The 24,396-nt window shown below is 42.1% G+C and overlaps 1 protein-coding gene across 2 annotated transcripts in view; it reads left to right on the top strand.

Moving 5' to 3' along the window:
* ABHD12 (abhydrolase domain containing 12, lysophospholipase) overlaps window positions 1-24,396 on the top strand; it is a 63,491-nt gene that overhangs the window by 10,573 nt on the left and 28,522 nt on the right. For both annotated transcript variants that reach the window (XM_077335334.1, XM_077335343.1), the window contains exon 2: window positions 16,550-16,674. In XM_077335334.1, the coding sequence (XP_077191449.1) occupies window positions 16,550-16,674 (125 nt within the window). The remainder of the gene's footprint in view (window positions 1-16,549; window positions 16,675-24,396) is intronic.

The following is a 24,396-nucleotide window of genomic DNA, read 5'->3' as shown; positions in this document are numbered from 1 at the left end:
AAAACCTTTATATCCTTCAATCTCAGCTGAAACTTTATGAGGTGTTTACATAATTTAAGTAATAAACCAAAAAGTGAAAAGGAATCAACAAAATCAGTCAGACTTTTGATAAAAAGTCACAACAAAACCCAAAGCAGTAAACTTAAAACAGAAAATAAAGGTCAAAGAAGTAGAGCAGAGCAATTAAAACGGCATCAGAACAGGCATAAGAAGAAAACAACCTGGGCAGTTAGGCACCAGCAGTATAAGAAAGCTTGAGTAGGTAAGTTTCATCTGACTCTAAAAGCTTAATGCTAGCTGAAAAGCTTCAGGAAGAGTTTCAGAGATGAGATGCCAGAAGCAGGTAAGCTCCCACCCTGGTAGTTACTAACATTACCTCTGAAGATGGGAGACACACAGGGCGATCATATTTGTCAAGCAGGCTTACATTGCCAGGAGGTTCACAGATTAAACAGTCTTGTCTTATTTTGAACAAATGTTGAGTCCAGTAGCACCTTTAAGACCAAAGTGCTTTTATTCAAGGTATGAGCTTTCGTGTGCAAATACACTACTTCAGATACAATGTCAAGATAAAATGTCTTACTTGAGTAATTTCCTTGGGGTTTGTATGTGATTCAGGGAAGGTAGATATTCTTGCATGGGGGAGGAAATGCCATTCTATATTTAATAATTTAGGGCATACATATAGTAAGTAGATCCAGTGTGATATAGCAGTTAAGAGCAGCAGGCTGTAATCTGGAGTACCGGGTTTGATTTCTCACTACTCTACATAAAGCCTGCTGGGTGACCTTGGGCTGGTCACAGGCTTGGAGAATTCTCTTAGACCTCACCTACCTCACAAGTTCACTGTTATTCCGAGAGAAAGGGAATGTTATCCTAAGGTACTTGGAGACTCCATAGGGTAGACAAAAGCAGCGTATAAAAACTTATTTTAAACAGTCAAGAAGCCTTTGGAGAATGGGAAGGGGAAAAAAATATAATAAATAAAATGATCTTGTGAACGGGAACCCTAATCCCCGTGGCTGTTCCTTTCATCCCAAAAGTGCAGTTATCACAATATCCATTGGGAGTAATTATTTAGTGTTTGCACAAAGAGGAGTAAATAGCTTCATCAGCTGCTCAGTTCTGCCTAGAGACTATTGCTCGGTGATAGGCCGTGCGTTCTATTTTATCTTTATCATTAAGGAATCCTAGCTACCAGTGTAGATAGGTTGTCTCCTGAGAACTGAAGAACCACTTTCAGTGACTAGTACTGGATGGCCTGATTTGGCAACTCTGTAAAATATACACACACATATACAATTTCACAGAGGGAGTTGTGTTTTGTTTCATGTATGTTGTGATTATTTCTTGCCCAGTAAGAAAGGCAAGTATCTGCTGGCTGTTGCTGGGGCTGTTCCCCTGTAGTATAAGAAAACAATACAGAGTGGTCATCAACTTGTGTGCCTTTAAGGAGGAGTATATCCTTTCACGTCCCTGGGGGTTTTGTGGTATTCTCGCCATGGGTTGTGGAGGTCATCTGCTTCCTTCTTTCCCCAGTTATTCACTTTGCATTCACGCTGTTACTTTAAAAACTTTTAGTCTGAGGGCTGCAAGAAGGAGTAATTCACTTGATTGTGGAAATGTGGTAACATTCTACTTTCTTTACTAATGGGAGGTCAGCATAGTTTATAGAAGATTAAAATTCAGTATAAGTAACTAATACCACAATAAAATGACATTCACATTAAAAAAAAATACACAGCCTGAGTTAGTCAAAAAATTTTTACCTGACCCTGGAAACCCTTGGCACTATTAGTGGAAGGGGGACAGTATGCACCATTATTAAGGCACTGCCACAGAAAAAAGCCCTAGCTTGCTAGGTCACTTACACATTTTTTCATATATATTTTTTATCTTTCAATTTGTACACACACACACAGCATATACTTCATAACAGTGGTATTTGAAGTACTACTTTAGAGCCAGCTTGGTGTAGTGGTTAGGAGTGCGAACTTCTAATCTAGCCAGCTGGGTTTGATTCCACGCTTCCCCACATGCAACCAGCTGGGTGACCTTGGGCTCGCCACAGCACTGATAAAGCTGTTCTGACCAGCAGTAACATCAGGGCTCTCTCAGCCACAACTGCCTCACAGGGTGTCTGTTGTGGGGAGAGGAAAAGAAAGGTGATTGGAAGCTACTTTGAGACTCCTTCAGGTAGAGAAAAGTGGCATATAAGAACCAACTCTTCCTCTTCTTCTTCTAAATGATGGCCTTAGTAATCTGGCAGTTGTTTAAAGGAATCTTTCATATGCCCCAGTCTGAGATATTGTGCAGTATTGAAGAGCATAATCAGCACTTTGTACTGAGCACAGAAGCAAATTGATAGCCATTTTAAAATTTTGCTTCATTTTCCCCATTGACTTTATATCCCCTATTTTACAAGACAATGACCTGATGATTTAATACAGTGAGTTGCAATTGTTCCACTCCTGATTTTTCACACAAATTCAATAACTGGCTGCCTGCTCTGCTTACCACAGAAATGTCTATCTTCCTTTTATAGTGTTTGACACTAAATCTGGGAACACTTGCTTTCCCCCTGTTTGTGATCTTTATGTCTTCCCCAAGCAGCCCTTTGTCTTGACATATAAAATGCACTATGATACTGGATGCTGCAGTGAAAGGGGAATCATGTATAGTCACTTCATTCTCACTCTTTGATTGGTCACTTGCATCTTATTTTCCCTTGTTACTTGTAAAGGTATCCCCTGTGCAAGCACTGGGTCATATCTGACCCTTGGGGTGACGCCCTCTAGCGTTTTCACAGCTGACTCAATATGGGGTGGTTTGCCAGTGCCATCCCCAGTCATAACCATTTACCCCCCCCCCAACAAACTGGGTACTCATTTTACCGACCTTGGCAGGATGGAAAGCTGAGTCAACCTTGAGCCGGCTGCTGGGATTGAACTCCCAGACTCATGGGCAGAGCTTTCAGACTGCATGTCTGCTGCCTTACCAATCTGCGCCACAAATTCACCCTTGTTACTTGTACTAGGGTGAATTTTGTTGCAAGGTCTCCCAGTCCCTAGAGAGCATTTTGGGGATAGAGGACACCTAGAGCAGGGGTAGTCAACCTGTGGTCCTCCAGATGTTCATGGACTGCAATTCCCATGAGCCCCCTGCCAGCACTTGCTGGCAGGGGGCTCATGGGAATTGTAGCCCATGAACATCTGGAGGACCACAGGTTGACTCCCCTACAGGATGATGGGGAAAATTTGCTCCACTATTTCCTTCCAAGAGTGCTCCGATAACCCTATATTTTGATTGTGCTGCCTATGAATCATAGAATCATAGAATCACAGAATCACAGAATCACAGAATCACAGAATCATAGAATCATAGAGTTGGAAGGGGCCATACAGGCCATCTAGTCCAACCCCCTGCTCAACGCAGGATTAGTCCTAAGCATCCTAAAGCATCCAAGAAAAGTGTGTATCCAACCTTTGCTTGAAGACTTCCAGTGAGGGGGCGCTCACCACCTCCTTAGGCAGCCTATTCCACTGCTGAACTACTCTGACTGTGAAAAACTTTCTCCTGATATCTAGCCTATATCGTTGTACTTGAAGTTTAAACCCATTACTGCATGTCCTCTCCTCTGCAGCCAGCAGAAACAGCATCGTGCCCTCCTCCAAGTGACAACCTTTCAAATACTTAAAGAGGGCTATCATGTCCCCTCTCAACCTCCTTTTCTCCAGGCTGAACATTCCCAAGTCCCTCAACCTATCTTCATAGGGCTTGGTCCCTTGGCCCCAGATCATCTTCGTCGCTCTCCTCTGTACCCTTTCAATTTTATCGACGTCCTTCTTGAAGTGAGGCCTCCAGAACTGCACACAGTACTCCAGGTGTGGTCTGACCAGCGCCGTATACAATGGGACTATGACATCTTGTGATTTTGATGTGATGCCTCTGTTGATACAGCCCAAAATGGCATTTGCCTTTTTTACCGCTGCATCACACTGCCTGCTCATGTTTAGTTTACAATCCACAAGTACCCCAAGGTCTCGTTCACACACGGTGCTACCTAGAAGCGTATCCCCCATCCAGTAGGCATGGTTTTCATTTTTCTGACCCAGATGCAGAACTTTACACTTATCTTTATTAAATTGCATCTTGTTCTCATTTGCCCATTTTTCCATTGTGTTCAGATCTCGTTGAACTCTGTCTCTATCTTCCGGAGTATTTGCCAGTCCTCCCAATTTGGTCTCATCTGCAAACTTGATGAGTAGTCCCTCCACCCCCTCATCTAGATCATTAATAAATATGTTAAAAAGTACCGGGCCGAGCACCGAGCCCTGAGGTACCCCACTACTCACCTCTCTCCAGTCTGATGAAACACCATTGACAACAACTCTTTGAGTGCGGTTCTCTAACCAATTCCCTATCCACCTAACAATCTGAAAATCCAGATTGCAGTCCTTCAATTTATCCATCAGAACATCATGGGGAACCTTGTCAAAAGCTTTACTAAAATCCAAGTAAATGACATCAACCAAATTTCCCCGATCTGTTACTTGGTCAAAAAAGGAAACTAGGTTGGTCTGGCAGGACCTGTTGGAGACAAATCCATGCTGACTTCCTTGGATCACCAAATTGTCCTCCAGATGTTTGCAGATCGCTCCCTTTAATATCTGCTCCATTATCTTCCCCACAACAGAGGTCAGACTCACTGGTCTGTAGTTTCCTGGGTCATCCTTCCTCCCTTTTTTGAAGATCGGAATAACGTTTGCTCTTTTCCAGTCCTCCGGGACATCTCCAGTCCTTAAAGAGGTTCCGAAGATGATGGACAAGGGCTGTGCAAGTTCTCTGGAAAGTTCTTTGAGTACTCTCGGGTGCATTTCATCTGGACTAGGGGATTTGAACTCATCCAGTGCAGCTAAATGCCTCTCGACAACCTCTCTATCCATGTTAACCTGCCACCCAGACACTATCCTTTGGCTACAGCCATCTCTAGATGTGCCTAAACACTTTGACCTGTGGGAAAAAAACAGATGTAAAATAGGCACTAAGCCTTTCTGCTTTCTCTGCATCTTTCGTTAGAGTTTGTCCATCTGCACCCAACAGCGGGCCTATTGCCTCCTTTACTTTACATTTGCTCCTCACGTAACTGAAATCTTTTCTTGTTACAATGGGCTTCCCTGGCCAATCTTAGCTCACTCTCAGCTTTGGCCTTTCTGATGATTGATCTACAGTGCCTAGTAACCTGTAGGTACTCTTCTTTAGAGCTCTGTCCTTCCCTCCATTTCCTGAACATTTTCCTTTTCTTTCTTAGTTCCTCTTGAAGTTCTCTGTTCATCCAAATAGGCTTCTTAGAGCTCCTGCAGTGTTTTCGTATTTCTGGAATAGTCATTGATTGAGCATGCAATAGCTCTTGTTTGAGTAGCGCCCACCCTTCACCTGCTCCCTTCCCTTCCAGCATTCTTGTCCATGGTATGCCACTCATCATGTCTCTGATTTTATTAAAGTTTGCCCTACGAAAATCCAACATCCAACATATGGTGTGTAAACTCTTGCTGCAGGCACAGAAACATTACAAAAGTTGTCTGTTTTGTTTCTCTTCTGGCTCATGCACAATTAATACAGGTATGTAGAGTCCAGTGAAGAAAAATCAGGTAGAGTAAATAATCAAATTTGGGGTATAAAATAAATGAAATCAAAACTGAAATAATGGTCATCGGGGCCAGTTCTGAAATATATTGTAAACAATTCTGGATGTGAAATCAATCCATCTAGAGTCAAATATCTTGGAGTTGTTATAGATAAGGACCTGGTAAAACTATATTATCATAATTACGTTATATTATGGAAAAGAATTCAACAGGATCTTCGAAGATGGTCTAAAATGATACTCTCGTGGGTGGCACATATAGCCACCATTTTTCAAATAGCTTAGCTGCACTGAATGAGTTCAAATCCCCTGGGCCGGATGAAATGCACCCGAGAGTGCTCAAAGAACTTTCCAGAGAACTTGCACAACCCTTGTCCATCATCTTCGGAACCTCTTTAAGGACTGGAGATGTCCCGGAGGACTGGAAGAGAGCAAACGTTATTCCGATCTTCAAAAAAGGGAGGAAGGATGACCTGGGAAACTACAGACCAGTGAGTCTGACCTCTGTTGTGGGTAAGATAATGAAGCAGATATTAAAGGGAGCAATCTGCAAACATCTGGAGGACAATTTGGTGATCCAAGGAAGTCAGTATGGATTTGTCTCCAACAGATCCTGTCAGACCAACCTGGTTTCCTTTTTTGACCAAGTAACAGGTTTGCTGGATCATGGAAATTCGGTTGATGTTGTTTACTTGGATTTTAGTAAAGCTTTTGATAAGGTTCCCCATGATGTTCTGATGGATAAATTGAAGGACTGCAATCTGGATTTTCAGATCGTTAGGTGGATAGGGAATTGGTTAGAGAACCGCACTCAAAGAGTTGTTGTCAATGGTGTTTCATCAGACTGGAGGGAGGTGAGTAACGGGGTACCTCAGGGCTTGGTGCTCGGTCCGGTGCTTTTTAACATATTTATTAATGATCTAGATGAGGGGGTGGAAGGACTACTCATCAAGTTTGCAGATGACACCAAATTGGGAGGACTGGCAAATACTCCAGAAGATAGAGACAGAGCTCAACGACATCTGAACACAATGGAAAAATGGGCAAATGAGAACAAGATGCAATTTAATAAAGATAAATGTAAAGTTCTGCATCTGGGTAAGAAAAATGAAAAGCATGCCTACTGGATGGGGGATACGCTTCTAGGTAACACTGTGTGTATACGGCACTGGTAAGACCACACCTGGAGTACTGTGTGCAGTTCTGGAGGCCTCACTTCAAGAAGGACGTCGATAAAATTGAAAGGGTACAGAGGAGAGCGACGAAGATGATCTGGGGCCAAGGGACCAAGCCCTATGAAGATAGGTTGAGGGACTTGGGAATGTTCAGCCTGGAGAAAAGGAGGTTGAGAGGGGACATGATAGCCGCCTTTAAGTATTTGAAAGGTTGTCACTTGGAGGAGGGCAGGATGCTGTTTCTGTTGGCTGCAGAGGAAAGGACATGCAGTAATGGGTTTAAACTACAAGTACAACGATATAGGCTAGATATCAGGAAAAAAATTTTCACAGTCAGAGTAGTTCAGCAGTGGAATAGGCTACCTAAGGAGGTGGTGAGCTCCTCCTCACGGGCAGTCTTCAAGCAAAGGTTGGATACACACTTTTCTTGGATGCTTTAGGATGCTTTCGGCTGATTCTGCGTTGAGCAGGGGGTTGGACTAGATGGCCTGTATGGCCCCTTCCAACTCTATGATTCTATGAAAATGAACATTTTGTCTCAGATCAACATTTTTCCAAGTGATGCCACTGGAAATTAAAGGCAGGGTTTTATATAAATGGCAAAGTGATGTTAAGGAACTTATTTGGAACAATAGACCAAGAATTGCCTTCAGCATTTTACAAGATGATAAGAAAAGAGGCAGTCAAGGTGTACAGAATCTAAAACTGTTTCTTCATGCCATAGTCCTAACAACCCTGGCTGATTGGATCATGGATCCATCCTTGAGAAATCCAGATGGGAAGAAGGATTTCATAGTCTTCTTTGGCCTACAGAAAAAGTCAAGAAAAAACCAAACCTCAGTTATTAAGTGTACTCCCAGACAATATTCTTTGACAAGCTGAAGACTTTTTCTTCCACGCTACAGCGGACTCTTCATTGGATAGAATAGAGATGGGGGCACCCTCTTTCAGAACCCCTGGATGTGGACCCCAAGGTCCAATCGTTGTGAAATTCAGAGGGGGGGCAGTAACTGGAACCCCCACCCCCCAGTCCCTGGGAAAGGAGGAGGAGGCACTCAGGGGTGGGAAAGCTGCAACTGAGGAGACCGTTTTTCAAATTGCACCAAATGATGAAGGCACCTAAATGAAGGCCTGTAAAGATGACTAATGGTTGGATAGGTTCATATGGAAGTAGATGTCCATTTGGAGTGTATGCTGATCCTAAGTTTTATGGGGCTATAAATCTCAATACCTTTAATTGGGCCCAGAAGCAAATTGGAAGTGTAGATGTCACAGGACTGAGTGCTGTGGTGCCTGTGACCCACTCTAATAGGCATTTTTGCTGCAGCGTTCTGTACCAGTTAAGGATTTCAATTTGGACACTCAAGGCAATATTTTAAAATATTTGACTTCTTTTCCATTTACTTCTTTATGTAATCTTGTTTTTTGCAACCCTAGTTTTCTTCCTACTTTGTTCAACCTTTTACAAATTTTCCTTCAAGTATTTTTATGCATGCAGTTGCTAATAATTCCTAACATTTCTTGCAACAATAGTTTCTTCCTGATAATGCTTATGAGTGCCTTTATTCAGGTTGGTGTTTATTGCCGCGGTGTAGAACAAGAGACCTGAAGCCAAATATTTTAACTGTTTGTATGTATTATATGAGTAATGATCTGTATCACCAGCTTGCTTCTCACATGACTAGTCAAGATGTGTTTGCAAAGACTTTTAGTGTATTTAAGCCAGTGGAGGCCAAAGGTGTAAGACTTGTTCTCAGACGGTCTCAAAATTCTGTGAAGTCAGCAGTTGTTGTCTGCATAGCCTAGAAAAGGAAGTGAAGCATGTAGATTCCAAACTGTATAGTCAGTAGATTTTTAGAAGACGTGCTATTTTTTACAGTTGGGTTTTGAAATATTTAAAAATTGGGTATGAGCAGCTCTGAGTATCTCCTTGCTGGGTTTTTATGATGCTTCATTTAAAAACAGTACCATGAGATTTAGGAGTAGCAGGTCTTGTAGGAAAACATTCTAGGCTATGTTGATTATCATTTAACATGAATTATTAGTAGTATATAGTTATGATTAATAATCATGTGTTCTTGTCTGAACTATTTGAATAACAAAATTGCCTGGCAATCGCATGTTTGTGAAGTCTTTTCTTGTTGATATGTCCCCTGGAGGGCATACTATGCTCAGCGAACCCCTGCTTGATCTCTAGCCCCAAGGATATGCACCTGGTCTTGACCTTTTCAGTTCTGCTCTAGCCTGGTAGAATGAGTTGTCTGTTAAGATCCGGGCCCTGACGGAACTGTGAAAGTTCTGCAGGGCCATCAATACCACACCAGGCCTATGGTTGATACTAAGGCAGTCTGAAGTTTTATTAGCCTCTCACCACCTTCTTCTTGCCCCCCCCCCCATTTGATATAATCTCTAGTTTGAGGTAGCTGGTGGAAGGCATGGGGTATGTGTGTGGAGATGAGATTTAAAATTATAAGTTGTAATTTTATTGAATGTTTTACTGAATTCTATTGAATGTTTTATTGAATGTTTTATTGAATTTTTAAAAATGTTTTACTGTTGTGAAACTCCCTGAGCCCATAATTAAATATTATTGTTGTTACTACTGCTACTACTATTTCTACACTTTGGTGAATTGTTCCAGCAGCTATTTGGTTTATTTGAACCTGATAATGTGTGGTGGTGTGATGCGGGACACTTTCATCCTGCATTACTACTGCTTTCTTCCCAAAAGAACACCTAGTTGTTGCTGTATGTGCTTCTACTGGAGAATGGATTGAAAGGTAAAATTCTGTAAAGCTTTTTAGGTATTTAGGGTTAGAGGAGACGTCAGCCAGACTTCTTGCTTATTCTTGAATGCTAGTTGACTAAAAACAGCAGCATAGAATTAGTTTGGCTTGATGCCAGTAGATATTGTTAAGTACCCCAATTCTCCAAACAACAAGAAGTTTCAGTAGTAGCTTACTTTAATTGGTTCCTTTGGAGAGAGGGCACTGGAGACATACAGCTTTTTTGTAATATTTACTTTTTTTTTTGCAAAGTACACAGATGTTTTCCACACAGGTACAGGCTCGTGTGGTTTCTCTGTTGCTGCTGTGGCTGTTAAGAAAGAGCAGCTATGATTAGGCTTCCACATACCAGGTAGTGGTATTTTTGTTTTTGTTTAAATCAGCTATATATAGCATTTCAATATACCGTTATAGTAAAATATACATTAGCTTCTGAGGTTCTAGTGTTCATTTTTTTAATGAAATGTCTAGCACATTTTATTGCAGAGATTCCCCTCCCCCCATGTATCCCTGCAAAGAAAGGGGCTAGAAACTTTTGTTTAAAAAGGACCTGGGGACTCAGAAACCTCCATGTATATTTCAGTGTAACAGTGTATCAACATGATGCTATTACATTGTTGTAAAAGGGGGGGATGGGGAAGAGAAGAAATGGCTACTTTTGGTGGGACCAGGAAAATCTGAACCTTTTCACTCACATGGCAGCCACTCAGGTTTTGCTATGATATTTCCCAAAACTTCAGAGCAAAGCAGGTTTGAGAAAGATAGTTGATCCACAAAGGTACTGTTTAGAGTTGTTCAAACAGTGTTTATGTCCATCATAAACAAAAAGATTTGTCACGACTTCTGAATTTAGCCAATATTTCTAATGAATTGTTGTAATTTAATGGTGGAACTCTAGGGAATAAATCTAAAAGAAGGGGTGATGAAATATAGAATTATAGAATCAACAAGTTGGAAGGGGCCATATAGGCCATCTAGTCCAGTTGCCTGTTCAATATAGGATCAGCCTAAAGCATCCTTGATAAGTATCTATCCAGACTGCCAGTGAGGGGGAACTCATCACCACCTTGTATTTTTATACTATATCTATAACTTTCTAGGCATCTACACATCTCTTTTTCTATCATCCCCCCCTCTAGTTTCAAGGACAAAAATAAATTAAAGGATGGTCCTTATTTGTAATTTGATTGTCTCCTTATTTGTAGATAAATTCTATCCTATTTTTACATACTTGTTGTTCAAGAAATATAATTACATTTTGTCTGAGACTTAAGCAAAATAAGAAAAACATCCCTTTCTCCTAATCTTGCTTCATCTCACAATGTTCTTGCCTTTCCCTTCCACTTTCTGCTTTCCTTGGCATCAGAATTTAATTTGCAAGTTTCCTGTATTGGGAATCAATGTCTTCATTATGAGAAGTGCCATGTAGCTCTTTACAAGTATCCGGGGCTCGTTTTTCACTGGTGGGAGGGAATTTCTACCAGCAGATTGTGCAAGTGCCGTTCATTTTTTACTGATTTCTCACATCATACATTGTGCTGTTACTGGGTGTCTCTGGAACATGAAGCCAGCAGGGGTTTTAGAAGTGGGGTTTGGGAGGCTCTAGCAGAGAAAGCTCTCTTCTGGATGCAGCCAGATGTTATAGATATCTTCCACAATAATTGCCATGTTAATAAAAATAGGAAGTTGTATACGAGAACTTTAGGTAAATAACAATTCCTCTTCTTGGTTCTATGCAGTCCCACATGGGACTGTGCTTATATGCAGGCCTGCTACACAGATCTCTTATCAAAGCTCTCTAGAAGGTTTGGGGCACTCAGCCACCTCCCCTGGCTCCTTCCCACTCAGTCAACATATGATAGGGCAGGGCGAGTGCTCCTTCCTTCAGTCCTTTCTTCGCCACCATGGAAATCAGATATCCTTGCTGTCTTCTGATCCTTGCAGGTTTTTCTCTAGTGATTTCTACCTCCCCCCCCTCCCAGTCACTTTTCTTCCCTTTATCTATTCACTCTGATTCATTCTTATAGAAAGGGGGATTGGAAAGAGGACTTCATTATCAGGTTATAGCTCTCTTTAACACACAAAATGTGTGTCAAATATGATCTAAAAATGGCTCAGTCAGATGACTTTTGACCATTCCTGGGTGAGGTCCACAATGTCTCTGCTTGCTGTGTTTGCAAGCAGATAACTCCAAAGGTTCACTTGGACCGCTGACAACTGCCATTTAAAAGAATGCTTTAGCAGCACCCGGAAAAGATCAAACCCTTTATAAGGAGTTGTAACCAGGCTGCTGGATCCATCCCCCACCCCCCCATACACACACCGGTCAGTGCCATCAGGATCTATATTGAAATCATGACCACTATTGGATCTTTAAAAAATCTTGGCAGCATTTAGTGCCTCAGAACCACTACCACAAAAGAAAAAATTAGTGTTGAAGGATAAAACTTCCCATATCTTCTCCAACCAATTGGGAATGGATCTATCCCCCACCCGGTGACCCTGGACCCCTTCTCCATCTCATCGAGAGTCACTATCTCCTTTGTCCATCAGTGAAGTTATTGAGGTTGTTCCCCAGTCACCCCCCAAAGCTGAAACTCCCACAACTAAATGGCATCAAAGATCTTTGGAGACTCTCTGGTCCAAAAATATTGGGGACTGCCACCCCCGTAGTGGTTCCAGTGTGCATTGTCCATGTACTGGCTTATGCAGTGAGAATAACTACTACCTTCCATGGAATTGAGTTCCCATACACATTGTGCTCCCTTGTCAGCAGTGCTTGCTGTCTTGGCATCAGACAAGGAAAAGCTTAGGTGGTTCTGATGCCTCCTTGGAACCATCACTTGGCAAATGTACTGTGGACCTATTAATTGTTTCCCCTATGGAGGATCTCCATCTCTGCTCCAAACAGCTGATCCGAATGGTTAAGTCTTTTAATACTGAAGTGATCTGCTCAGAACCGACTTCATCTGACCTCATTTTTAAAGTATTTTAAGCACCCAACACAGGCTTAATTGTTTTCATGATGCTACAGGGATTCCTGGACATATCAAAATTTATCTGGACCAAGTCAGCCCTAGTTCCTCAGATCCATAAAGTGCATTAGTCTCTCCCCTCCCCTCCCTGCTGCCAAGAAAATTAACCACAAGTACAGGATTTTTGGGGAGGATTATGATTTCCTTTTTGCCCATGCAACTATCAACTCCATCATGATGGAGGTCATCCCATCCAAGCAGTGCCCCAGTCCTCACTCATAACCATTTGACCAGGAGGAATGTGAGCCTGATGGCCTTGGCTGCAAGATCTACACATTGTTGGCCCTAACTGTATGAATGGCAAACTTTAATACGATTATGGGGCTCTACCAAATTCTCCTATATTCATTGATTCACTTCCAGAAGAACACAAAACTGTAGCCAAGGTTGTATGGGCTTCAGGCTGGGAAATCAGCAGCTAAATGCCACATAATATATAATGGATTCATATAGTAGATCCATTGCTTCTGCCATAGTCCTACTGTACCATTTCTTACTCTGCTGCACCACCCTTCCCAACAATGCTGGAGTGAGAATAGAGGAATTTGTTCAACTTCCAGACAGATGATCTAGACTATATGTGAAAGAACAAGATCACTGCAAGGTCCCTTGGCCATCACTGGTCTACCCACCCAGACCTCGCTACTTCCGGAGACATATGGCCCATTCACATGTGATCTTTACCAGACATCTTAATCTGATTCTTCCTTGCACCCTTCATTGCAGTACCCTCATGGCAAGAAGCAACAAAGACCCCCCTTGCTCCTGACAGGGTTCTGTTTTGTGAGGCCTCTGGCAAGAATAAGCCCCAATTCTGGTTAACTCCCCATTCTCTACCCTATTTTTTATGTTATCTCTCTATTTGAAAGTCAGGTAAGTAGCTAAGTTGGTCTTAAGCAGTAGAACAAAATTTGAGTTCAATGGTACCTTTAAGGCTGACAAAATTGTATTAAAATCAGACAATGATTTCAGTTTCATATTTCACCAGTTGATTGGCCTCCTGATTCCTCTCCATCCATGCTGTTCATGAAGTTGCAATAGATGTTCCAAGTTTTGAAGGTGCTACTGAGCCTGTTCCATTCCATGAGACTAAAACTGGGTCTTATTCTCATTATATTTCCTAGTTTATAAAAAAGTTGTGGTAAACATCCTATATTTCCATTGGACCTAACTGCACTTAGTAAGTTCCCTGTGGTCCCTAAATATGGTAGTTACAGGAGGCCATAAGACTAATTTGCCACCATGAGTTGTTTGCTATTGTTGACTTCTGTACTACTCCAGATGTAGTACTTTCTTTCATTTCAGTGCAGCCAGGCATGCTACCAGTATGCTGTCCTTCCCTTTGGCTTGCCCACGGCCCCCATAAAGGTTGCTCACTGATGCTTAATGGTCTGTGTCATCTGCCCCTCCCTGGATGTTTGGCTTTTTCCCATTGCCTCCCCTTTTTGCCATATCCTCTGGTCTACTAGCTTTTCCACCCTAACTTCTGTGGGCCTCCAGATTAAAATCAATCCATTCTGTATTCCGCTCATTCTATCTTAATCATTGGGGCCCACCTTGACTCCAGTAGTGGCAGGGCTTTTCTTCCCCAGAATATGGTAGTCTTCATATGAGCAAGGGTTCAGAGGTTTGCCTCCAATATATTTCAGTCTATTAAGTCCATACAGAGAGCTTCTAGGCCACATGGCCTCCACTACTGCTGTGATCCCCTTTGCCTGATTATTCATGAAGCACTTTTAGAACTGGTTCCAGAATGCTATCAGGCAATGCTATCATATTGGAAGAATCCACGGTGTTCAAGTTTTCATGGATACATCGCTGTTGAGCCAGGGGAGGGGAGTGCATTGCGACTCTCCTAGAGCTAGTGGACACTGGTCCCCTTCTGAACAGGGCATGCATATTAATCCTCTGGAACTCAAGGCAGTCAGATATACTTTGATTTCTTTTTCAACTTTTGTTTCCTGCAAAAGGGTGCTAAGCCACAGACAATACTGCAACAAAAGTTTTACATAAATCAGCAGGAAGATGCCCTTTAACTGGTGTGATAAAGATTTATCTTTTCCACAGCTTCTCCCAATCTCCTTGTTAGGGAGGCCTCTCACCAAAATTTGAGAGGTATTATTGCACTTTCCTAGTCCAAACAGATATGGTTCCCAACACTGTGGATTCTGTTACAAGGCTGCTATGTATCTCTCTCTGTGATAAAAACAAAAATGAGCTGCACCCAACAATGTGTCAACAAAATAAAAAGGAAAACATGCCAGGTAATGGATGACTAGTTTATTATACAAAGTTCCTATGCATTTTACTGGGCAGGCTTTGTCAGGGGAATCAGAACATTCACCTAGTGCTGGAACTGACCACAGCTGTGTTCTGATTTCCCTTGACAAAACCTGTACGGTGAAAAATGTTGAGACTTTGTGTAATAAACTAGCCATCCATCACCTGGCATTTTTCCCTTTTTGTTTTGTCTCTTTGATGCCATACCAGTTTCACATAGGGCCTCTCTTTCACCACAGCATCCATCCCATGCACCTAACAGCCTGGTTGATACATGATCACTAGAGTGGTTGGCTAGAGTGGCTCAGGTGTTGCCGCCCTCCTATAAGGAATTCTTATGCTGCAGAATGGTCCAGATTTTCTTCCTGGATGGCTCTCCCCTGAGTCCTCCCCGGCAACTTGGGTTACTTCAATCAAGATCCATCTGACAGTCGTTTCAGTCTATCACGACCCCGATGTGGGTTTTTCTAGTTTTTATGGAGCCAATTTTCATATAAATTCCTCAAAAATTTATTTAACTTACACCCTCTGGCACCCCCTCCAGTTCCCTCATTGAAGTCTCTTCTTGGTGCATTAATGTTAATCTGATTTTTGAACCTGGGGCAAGGTTGCTCGCCTCCCTAGCCTGGACTTCTTCATTAAGATATTGCCCACCTTCCATGTTTCCCAGCACATAGTTCTGCCAGTGTTTTTTCCCCTCTCCCCCATTAGACAAAGAACAAACCCTTCACACGCTAGATGTTCATTGGTCATTACCATACTACATTCCTGCAGAGGGAGGACAACCTGGTCTGCTTTGCTTGCCGCACAAGTGCCTGGCAGCCTCCTTCCAAACCATCTAATACTGGGGTGTTAAAGCCATCCAACTGGCATACTGTCTCCAAGAACAATTGCCTATTTCATCTTAGGGCTCACTTGGTCAGGTCTCAGTCTTCTTCCACAGACCTCCTCAGCAATGTTCCCTTAGACAGCATCTGCAAGGCAGCAACCTGGTTATCCCCGCCAACATTCATCAAGCACTGTGCAGTTGCTGTCAATTCCAGATAGGATGCAGCTGTGGGGAAAGTGGTTCTTGAGTCCTTATTTCACTGAGGATCCTACTCCCACCTCCTGCCAGTAAGTCAGCTTGCTGTTCTGCCATGTGAGACTACACAGAAGCCATGAAGATGAAACCTAGGTTGTACTTACCTGTAAGTGTTGCTCATTTAGTGGTCTTCTGTGCAGGCATGCATCCTTACGTCCTTTCCCTACCGTGGGATCCTTCCATGGTGGTGAGAAGAGACTGAGAAAAGGAGCATTCACCCTGACCCCTCACATGGCAGCTAGCCAGGAAGAAACTAGCCTGTAAGGGGCTTAATGCTCTGATAATTCTAGAGAGCTTTGGTAAGATATCTCCTAGGTAGGCCTGCACAAGTGCAGTCCCATGTGTGCCTGCACAGAAGATCACTGGATGATAAACAGTTACAGGTAAGTGCAATCTTGTTTTCTATATGTAAACTGCTGAAACAAGCAATCTGATTTTTCACAGACAGTACCTACCATCCTCATGACTCGATAAGAGCACTTGCTCAAACTTTTATTGAACAATAGTTTGATCCTTATTTTTTTTCCCATCCTCTCTTACAGGAGACATGGAATGTGGTTTCGATTGCGGAAGCTAGTAATCTGGTTGTTGGGAGTGTACATAGCCATTCCATTTATAGTAAAACTTTGTCCTGGTATTCAGGCAAAGCTCATCTTCCTAAATTTTGGTAAGATTCATGTTTTTGTTTTGCTTTGCCTTGAACTCGTGTGGAAACTTAATAAATGGGTTATGAAGAACAAAGGGCACCTCTGTTAACTTTTCCTCCTCCTCCTTGCTTTCCACAAAAAGACTCTTCTTCTTTGGTGCAGCAGTTGGATTTTAGAAATCATTCATCTGTTGAATTCCATCAAAATCTCAGTTCTTACAATAAAAGCTAATTATTTGATGTGCATCATATATTTGGTGTGCATGACATTTCTGTGAAGTGTAAGCGCTAAATTAGAGGTTTTGCAAACATCTTAAATATATATGAATGACTAATTTTGTCCCATAGGGGAGAAAAGGACAAGGGTCCCTCCTGAAGAACATAACACATTCCACAAAATACACTGTTGGGATTCTTTATACCATGTGAAAGGAAATTCTCCAAGCAATCTTGGTCCCTTCTGTGCTCTTATCCAAATCATCGCATCTTAGAACTGGAATTACAGTATAGCCCCAAAGTAATTATAGCAATCTGTTTTCTGCTCTTCTTCCAACTAAAGTAGTAATGTCTCAAAATGTATTTTTTCTGTGGTAACCTTTCATCCTTTAGAAATTAAAATTAAAAAGATAACTTGAATTTCATAAAGTATTTGTTTAAGGTAGTGTCACATTAGTAGATATCACAGTATTGAGTTCATTGATTTACTTTCACCTGCCCTAGTATAACATTTATTGGCTTTTATGACCTCTGACTGAGTTGTAGCAAGATGATGTGTACACATTTGAGGTTTTTGTTTGATAAAAACAATCAGGAATTCTTACTCATATGCATCAAGTTCATATTTAATTTCACAAACAATTTGCTGCATTGCTTTTTGAGTCATAATGAATTTCATAACTGTCTTCTTCCTCTTCTCTGTTTTTCTGTTTCCTAATTGCTGATCTTTAATTTCATGTTCCCACTCACGACTGCTTAACAGCCACATCTTAATGTATTTTCAGATTTTCAAGATATTTGCTGACTTGCAAATCAACAACTGTTGATTTAATTGAAATGGCCTGCATTCCTTCTAGGAGACCTGTATTCTGTCATTATATACTAATACCCTTCACATCTGAACTCTTGTCTGTCTTGTTCTTTGACTTTTCCTTACCTTAGGACATTTTAGCAGTGATATGCAACATATAAATTGTAGTAAATTTATTCAGTCAATTTGACCCGTATAAATAATACTTATGCAAAAAAGCCATAAAATCAATAATAATGAATAGTAATTAGGATAAGATACAAAAATATACTTCCAAAAAGTATTAGAATATACCATACTGTAGCAAAATTCTACAACATACGTTACTGGGGTTGTTTGCCTCTTCTCCCCCTCCCCAGTATGATGAGTAAACCCAGAAAATCTGATTATGCTTATGCACTTTGTCAATAAGTGATGCTATATAAATCTGTTGATGTGTGTAGTTCTTAGGAGTTGTTTCTGTGCTGCCTCTTGGACACCTGAACATTATCAAAATACAGTCAGTTGTCTTGTCAAATTGTGTTATGAACTTGATTAGAATGACTAGAACGAGCAACTTACTACCTAAGGTAATTAAAAAATGAATTGGCTGTCTCTGTTAAAAGCAATGGCATTCCCCTTTTAAGATATTAAATAATTTACATAATCTTTACCACTGCTTCCTTACCACTGCAGAAATACCTGCAGTGATAGTAGGTGACAAATAGCAAAGCCTTTTCTGTTGCTAGGTTTGGGGTGAGCTTTTAACTAATGATACTGCAATGAATTTTTTTAAAAGAGAGAGGGAGGAGCTGCCACCTACACCAAGGCATTCCTGACATCATGGTAATATTTGAAAATATTTTACTTTGGTCAAAGAGTAGGCAGTCAATTGAGTGGCATGTCAGCCTTAGTACATCTCAAGATTGTTTCATACAACCACCGAGACTGGTGCTCTCAGGTGTATGCGTGTGTCTCATCATCAATGGAATATCCTGTGTTGTGGAATTTTGTTAAGCCAAGACCATGTATCACAATCCTTCATAATGACTTCAGTGCTGTTCTTCTCCAGAGTCTGACTGCAGTGTCTTGTGTTGTGTCTTGTACCTGTATTTGTTTCTTTGGCGTTGGTTCTGGGGGAAATTCTACTTCAGTCATTTCCTGCTGAAGTGTCTACACTGTTCATAGAAGGCTTTCTGAGAAAGTGATGACCAGGCCTTACAAGTGCTGCACTAGTGAAGGTGACTTGAAGTAATAAAATCTATCCCAGAGTAAGTTCAGGACTTATGTGACAGCCTCACTAGCATGATTAGACCAACTACATTTGTTTGCATTCTTGTATTAAATAGGGCATGTTGATTGTCTCTTTTTTAACATGAAAAGAATCCTCCTACCATTCTGGCTGAGAAGAAAATACTTTGAAGCAAGGTGAAGTGGTCATTTCCTGTCACCCATGCACTCCTTTTCATGTTGAGTCAGACATCCTTCCTCGTGTTAGGCATGTCCATGAATGTGTTACGCGATGAAGAAGAAGAGTGGGTTCTTATATGCCGCTTTTCTCTACCCAAAGGAGCTTACAATCACCTTCCCTTTCCTCTCCCCACAACAGACACCCTGTGAAGTGGGTGAGGCTGAGAGAGCTCTGATATTACTGCTTGGTCAGAACAGCTTTATCAGTGCTGTGGTGAGCCCAAGGTCACCCAGCTGACTACATGTGGAGGAGCAGAGAATCAAACCTGGCTGGCCAGATTAGAAGTCCGCACTCCTAACCACTACACCAAGCTGCATCAAATTGCCCCTGACAGACATGTATGGAATTTAACACCTTTAAATAGCTACTATGCTACTTCCTCATATTGCTGGCTGTGCTTTTCAACTGTTTTGTATGTATATTGCGGCCTGGGAAGTATATACAAAACATACACATACACACACACATATATATACACATATATACCTGCTTTCCTCTTGAAGTCAAGAAACAAAGTGTGTAACAGATAGATATAATACACAATATATATATAAAAAACCTCTGAGGACACATCCTACTATAAAAGCAACCAACTTCAATCAGCCTGGTCATAAACCAAACCCAGTTATAAAATTCCAAATAGATCTAAACATAAAACTCCTGTGCCTCTCCAAAGGCCTTTCTAAACAATTATTATTTGCAACCTCACTAAAGATCAGAAGAGAATTTTCTTCCCCTTTTCTGGGTGGCTGGGACATACAAAATGATTGTACGATCCATTCACAAAAACACTTCTACCTTGTGAAAGTCCAAAGTCACGAATGTGTCAGCAGCCTCCAGTAGTTTTTTATTTTATTTTATTTATATCTGGAATTTGTGTTACATGTACATGGAATTTTCTAGTACCAACTAGAGCAGTGGTCCCCAACCTTTTTATCACCGGGGACCGGTCAATGCTTGAAAAGTTTACTGAGGCCCGTGGAGGGGTAGTCTTTTGCTGAGGGACATCGCCGTCGCCTGAGCCCCTGCTCCACTTGCTTTCCCGCCGACGCCCCTGACTTCCCACCACCTGCTGGGGGCCGCTGCCAGCAGCAGCTGCACAGTGCTACGTCAAGGAGGGAGCCCCAGCCATGGTGGCCACTGGAGAGGACCAAAAGTGAGCTGGCTGCAGAGTGGCAGGGCAGCCTCCGAGGAGCAGTCGAGGACCAGTACCGACTGATCCACGGACCGGTCCCGGTCCCCGGACTGCTTGCGGCCTGGGAAGTTTCTTACTGCGGGGGGGGGGAGCCGCGGCCCGGTGGTTGGGAACCACCCCCTTAGACGATTATTTTTGTAATCTCCAGAGAGTGGTATCCCCAAGAATAAACCTACATATATACACACTCCAATTTTAGTTACTTAACAGAATTTGGTTTGCGTTGTTGGCTCTACTGATGGCTATATCTGACTGAGAATAGCTCAGTCACATCCCCTTGGATGAATGTGATTGATTAAGGAACCCAGACCCCATAAGCTTTGCCCAGTTCTGGGCTTTAAAACAAACATGAGACTATTCATTTTTTTTTCATGTATTAAAATCTTTGCCTGCTCATATACCAGTAATAAGTATTCGAACAATGTATTCAACTAAATAATGCCTTTATTTACATATAGTATGTCTTTCTCACTGAGAGGGCAAGCATATGTAGCCCTAGAGATACAGTTCCTCTGGTCTTGCTGCCCGCCTACTTAGTGATTGAAACAATTAATTAGCTTTCTGTATACATGCATATATACAGTATTTGCTGGCATATAAGACTACTTTTCCCCCCTGAAAAACATGCCTCCAAGTGGGGGGATCGTCCTATACGCCGGGTGCACTTCAGTTGGGATAGACATAGCTGCCCATAGTGGCCCATAGTACTGTAATGTAACAAACTCTATATTTTGAGTGGAAATGTTGGGGGGTCGTCTTATACGCCGGCAAATACGGTACTAGGCAAGATAACTTAAGACCAACCTAGATAGCAATAAAGTTGCCATATTTGTTTAATTGCATTTCTGGTTGTAGTAGTAGAGTCTGATGTTGATGTGAAAAGGAGCTTACAGAAGGGAGGTGCTGATCTGTCTCCCATCCCACCTCTCAGTGCTCAGCTGATCAAGGTTCTTTTCCTTCTATTGTTTGTGTTATATTTGTAAAGAGACGCTAAGGGAGAAGCGCTGTCCAGGACACACGTCCAGTGTCCAGGCTTTGCTTCTGCTGTAGCGGGCCAATCCATGCGTACCCTCACTAGATGCACGCGGATTGGGCTGGCCCCTACAGCACCCACCCCCAGGAGCCGGTTGTGAGGCACGCTTGCTGCCTTGCAGACAGATGCTCCCTGACCACTGAGGGCGGTGGGCCTGCGGTGGCCTGACAAGGTCGCTGCTCCAGATGCCTGCCTGACCAGCCACTGGCCACCACACTCGCCCATACCACCAGCGCAGCGCCCGGGTTGGTGGAGGAGTCTGGCGGTTGTGGAATGTTCTGCTCAGCTGGGCAGAAGGTGAGGACACCACCGCCAGCCTGGCCTGGTGCTCCAGCTGTCTGCCAGACCGCACGCCTGCTGCCTGCATCGCATGCACTGCTGCCACGGCACCCAGGTAGGCTGATGCCATGGCTGCTGTGCCCTCCCCCCAATAGCGCCGGTTGCATCCATGCACAGATTGTTTTAGTGTACTAGTATAAGTCATACAGGGTGTGCCTCTGTACATGTGTTGCGTACTGTGAGATCCCCTGTCTGCTCTCAATGTCAGGGGTTGAACAGGAAATTCATTTAAGAAGTATCTGTTTTTGACAAACTGTGTTGGCAGTAAACTATTATTATTTAATGAATACATTATTGAGATAATGTAGTGGTTGGAATCTTTGTTTTGTAACAGATTGCTTAAAAGATTAAAGTAACCATGTATATTCTCCAGTTTGCCCAGTCTCTGTATCTGGTTGGGTAATCTTTCCTCAGTTAATTACTTTCACAACAACTCTGTGGTAGGAAAAGCAACTTGCCAAGTAAAGCAGCGTGCCAAAGGTCATACAGTGAGTCCAGTGGGAATATAGATCTCCTGTTCTCTTCTCTCAATCATGGAATGGAAGTACATATTGCATACATTATGGTCATGTGGCCAAAAAATGGCTCACCTATTTTAGAAGAAGATGGCTTCTTCTTATATTTTAGTATAAAATGGCTCACCTATTTTATACCCTGCTTTTCACTACCTGAAGGTGTCTCAGAATGACATGTCCACCTTCCCTTCCTCTCCCCACAACAGATTCCTGATGAGTTAGGTGGGGCAGAGAACTCTAAGAGAACTGCTATGTGAGAACAGCCCTAAGAGAACTGTTTCTAGTCCAAGGTCACCCAGCTGGCTGCATGCGGAAGAGTGGGAAATCAAACATGGTTCTCCAGATTAGAGGCGGTCAGTCTTAACTACTATACCATACTGGCTCTATTTTGGGCTCTCTCCTGTGTTACGGAGGACATGGATCTGCACCCTATGGCTCTAGAGTCTCTAGAGTCAAATGTGTTTCATTGTGGAATAATGTGGTTCTCTCAGTACAGAAACTGAAATCCCTAAAGTATATTGGTGAGGTAGGTGGGATGCTAGAATAATCAGCATGTAAATATAGTGGCAGAGAATGATTTGGGTGTGTTTATGGAATTGAAGATGCTGTACAGAAAGAATAATGGTACCATGCACAGATTGTTTTAGTGTACTGGTATAAATCATACAGGGTGTGACTAAGTATATGTGTTCCTTACTGTGAGATCCCCTGTTTGGCACTTCCTAATAAATGATTTGCAACAACCACTGCCTAGACTGTAGAAACTTAATGGATTATTGATTAATCAATGTTTTGTTTATCAGTAATGTTAAGCTGAATATTTTCAGTTATGCAATTAGACTTTCTTATGTTGGCTTGATCCCTTGCTTTTAGAAGGTTGCAGACCCCCTGGTTGCAGATCCATTAATACCTTCTCCCAGCCTGCTCTCCATCATTGTTACTACTGGTAGGGAAACTTTGAACATAATGATTTCACATCATGAAATAAGTGGCCCTACAGATCCCATGTGAGAGCAGATGTTAACATGTACTGCCAAAAGACATAGTTGTGTTTGCATGCAATGTGTTGTGTTATCCTTTATTATATGGAGATGCATATTACACAGCAGTTGAGCTGGTGAAGAAGAGTTGGTTCGTATATGATGCTTTTCTCTACCAGAAGGAGTCTCAAAGCAGCTTACAATCGCTTTCCCTTTACTCTCCCCACAACAGACACCCTGTGAGGTGGGTGAGGCTGAGGGAGCCCTGGTATTACTGCTCAGTCAGAATTGCTTTATCAGTGCTGTGGTGAGCCCAAGGTCACCCAGCTGGCTGCATGTGGGGCAGCGGGGAATCAAACCCGGCTCGCCAGATTTGAAGTCATTGCTTATAACCACTACACCAAGCTGGCTCTCTACCTTGTAGCCTGGTAACATGATGTCACCTGGTGGTCAGGTAACATGCACTTGCAATGGGCAGATCTTGCAATTGCTCTAGTAGCAAGAAACTGTACAGGAGGATATTCCCTTTCTCCCAGCAACTCCCCTTCATATATTGTTTGAAAATCCTCTTCTTGTAAATCTCTTGTAAATGCAACATGCAGGCTGCAGTGATGTAGAGCAACTGGAGCATAATGTTCCCCCAGTTGCTGCCTATCAGAAACAAGCACTGAACACTTGCAAAATTTTACATTTTTCACCATTAAATAGTGTTGAGGAATATGATACCACTCTCAGAGGTATCTGAAGGGCATGAGAACTGCCTGCTAAGAAACACAATCCTGTTACAACCACAGCCTTGTTTTGCCTGAAGAATGTGGACATAACTTTTTAAGGGTTTGTATCTTTTTGGCAGCTGGATAGCTGAGCAAGAGGATGAGCATGGACTCTTTCAAGAAGTTTGTGTTTTTTTGCAGAGGCAGTTTATATTACAATTTTTCCTGTTTTAGGACATCGTATGAAAGATAACAAAATCACACACTGTGTTCCTTTTGGGACAAATGTTAAGGATTGGAGAATTTTTAATCTGAACAATTAGATACAATTGTTCATCAAACTTTTCTGGATATGCAGGGTATCTTGATAGCTGTGCACTAAGGAAAGCAGCTTCATACAAGATAAAATTGTGTTTTCTTTTTTTAGTTTTGTTTGTCAAATGCATTAAACAATTCTTCCTGCCCTCCTTATCACTTAATTACTGAGTATT

This window comes from Paroedura picta, chromosome 1 (genome assembly GCF_049243985.1).
Source record: "Paroedura picta isolate Pp20150507F chromosome 1, Ppicta_v3.0, whole genome shotgun sequence".
Classification (NCBI taxonomy): domain Eukaryota; kingdom Metazoa; phylum Chordata; class Lepidosauria; order Squamata; family Gekkonidae; genus Paroedura; species Paroedura picta.
This window is presented reverse-complemented; position numbering and strand designations above follow the sequence as displayed.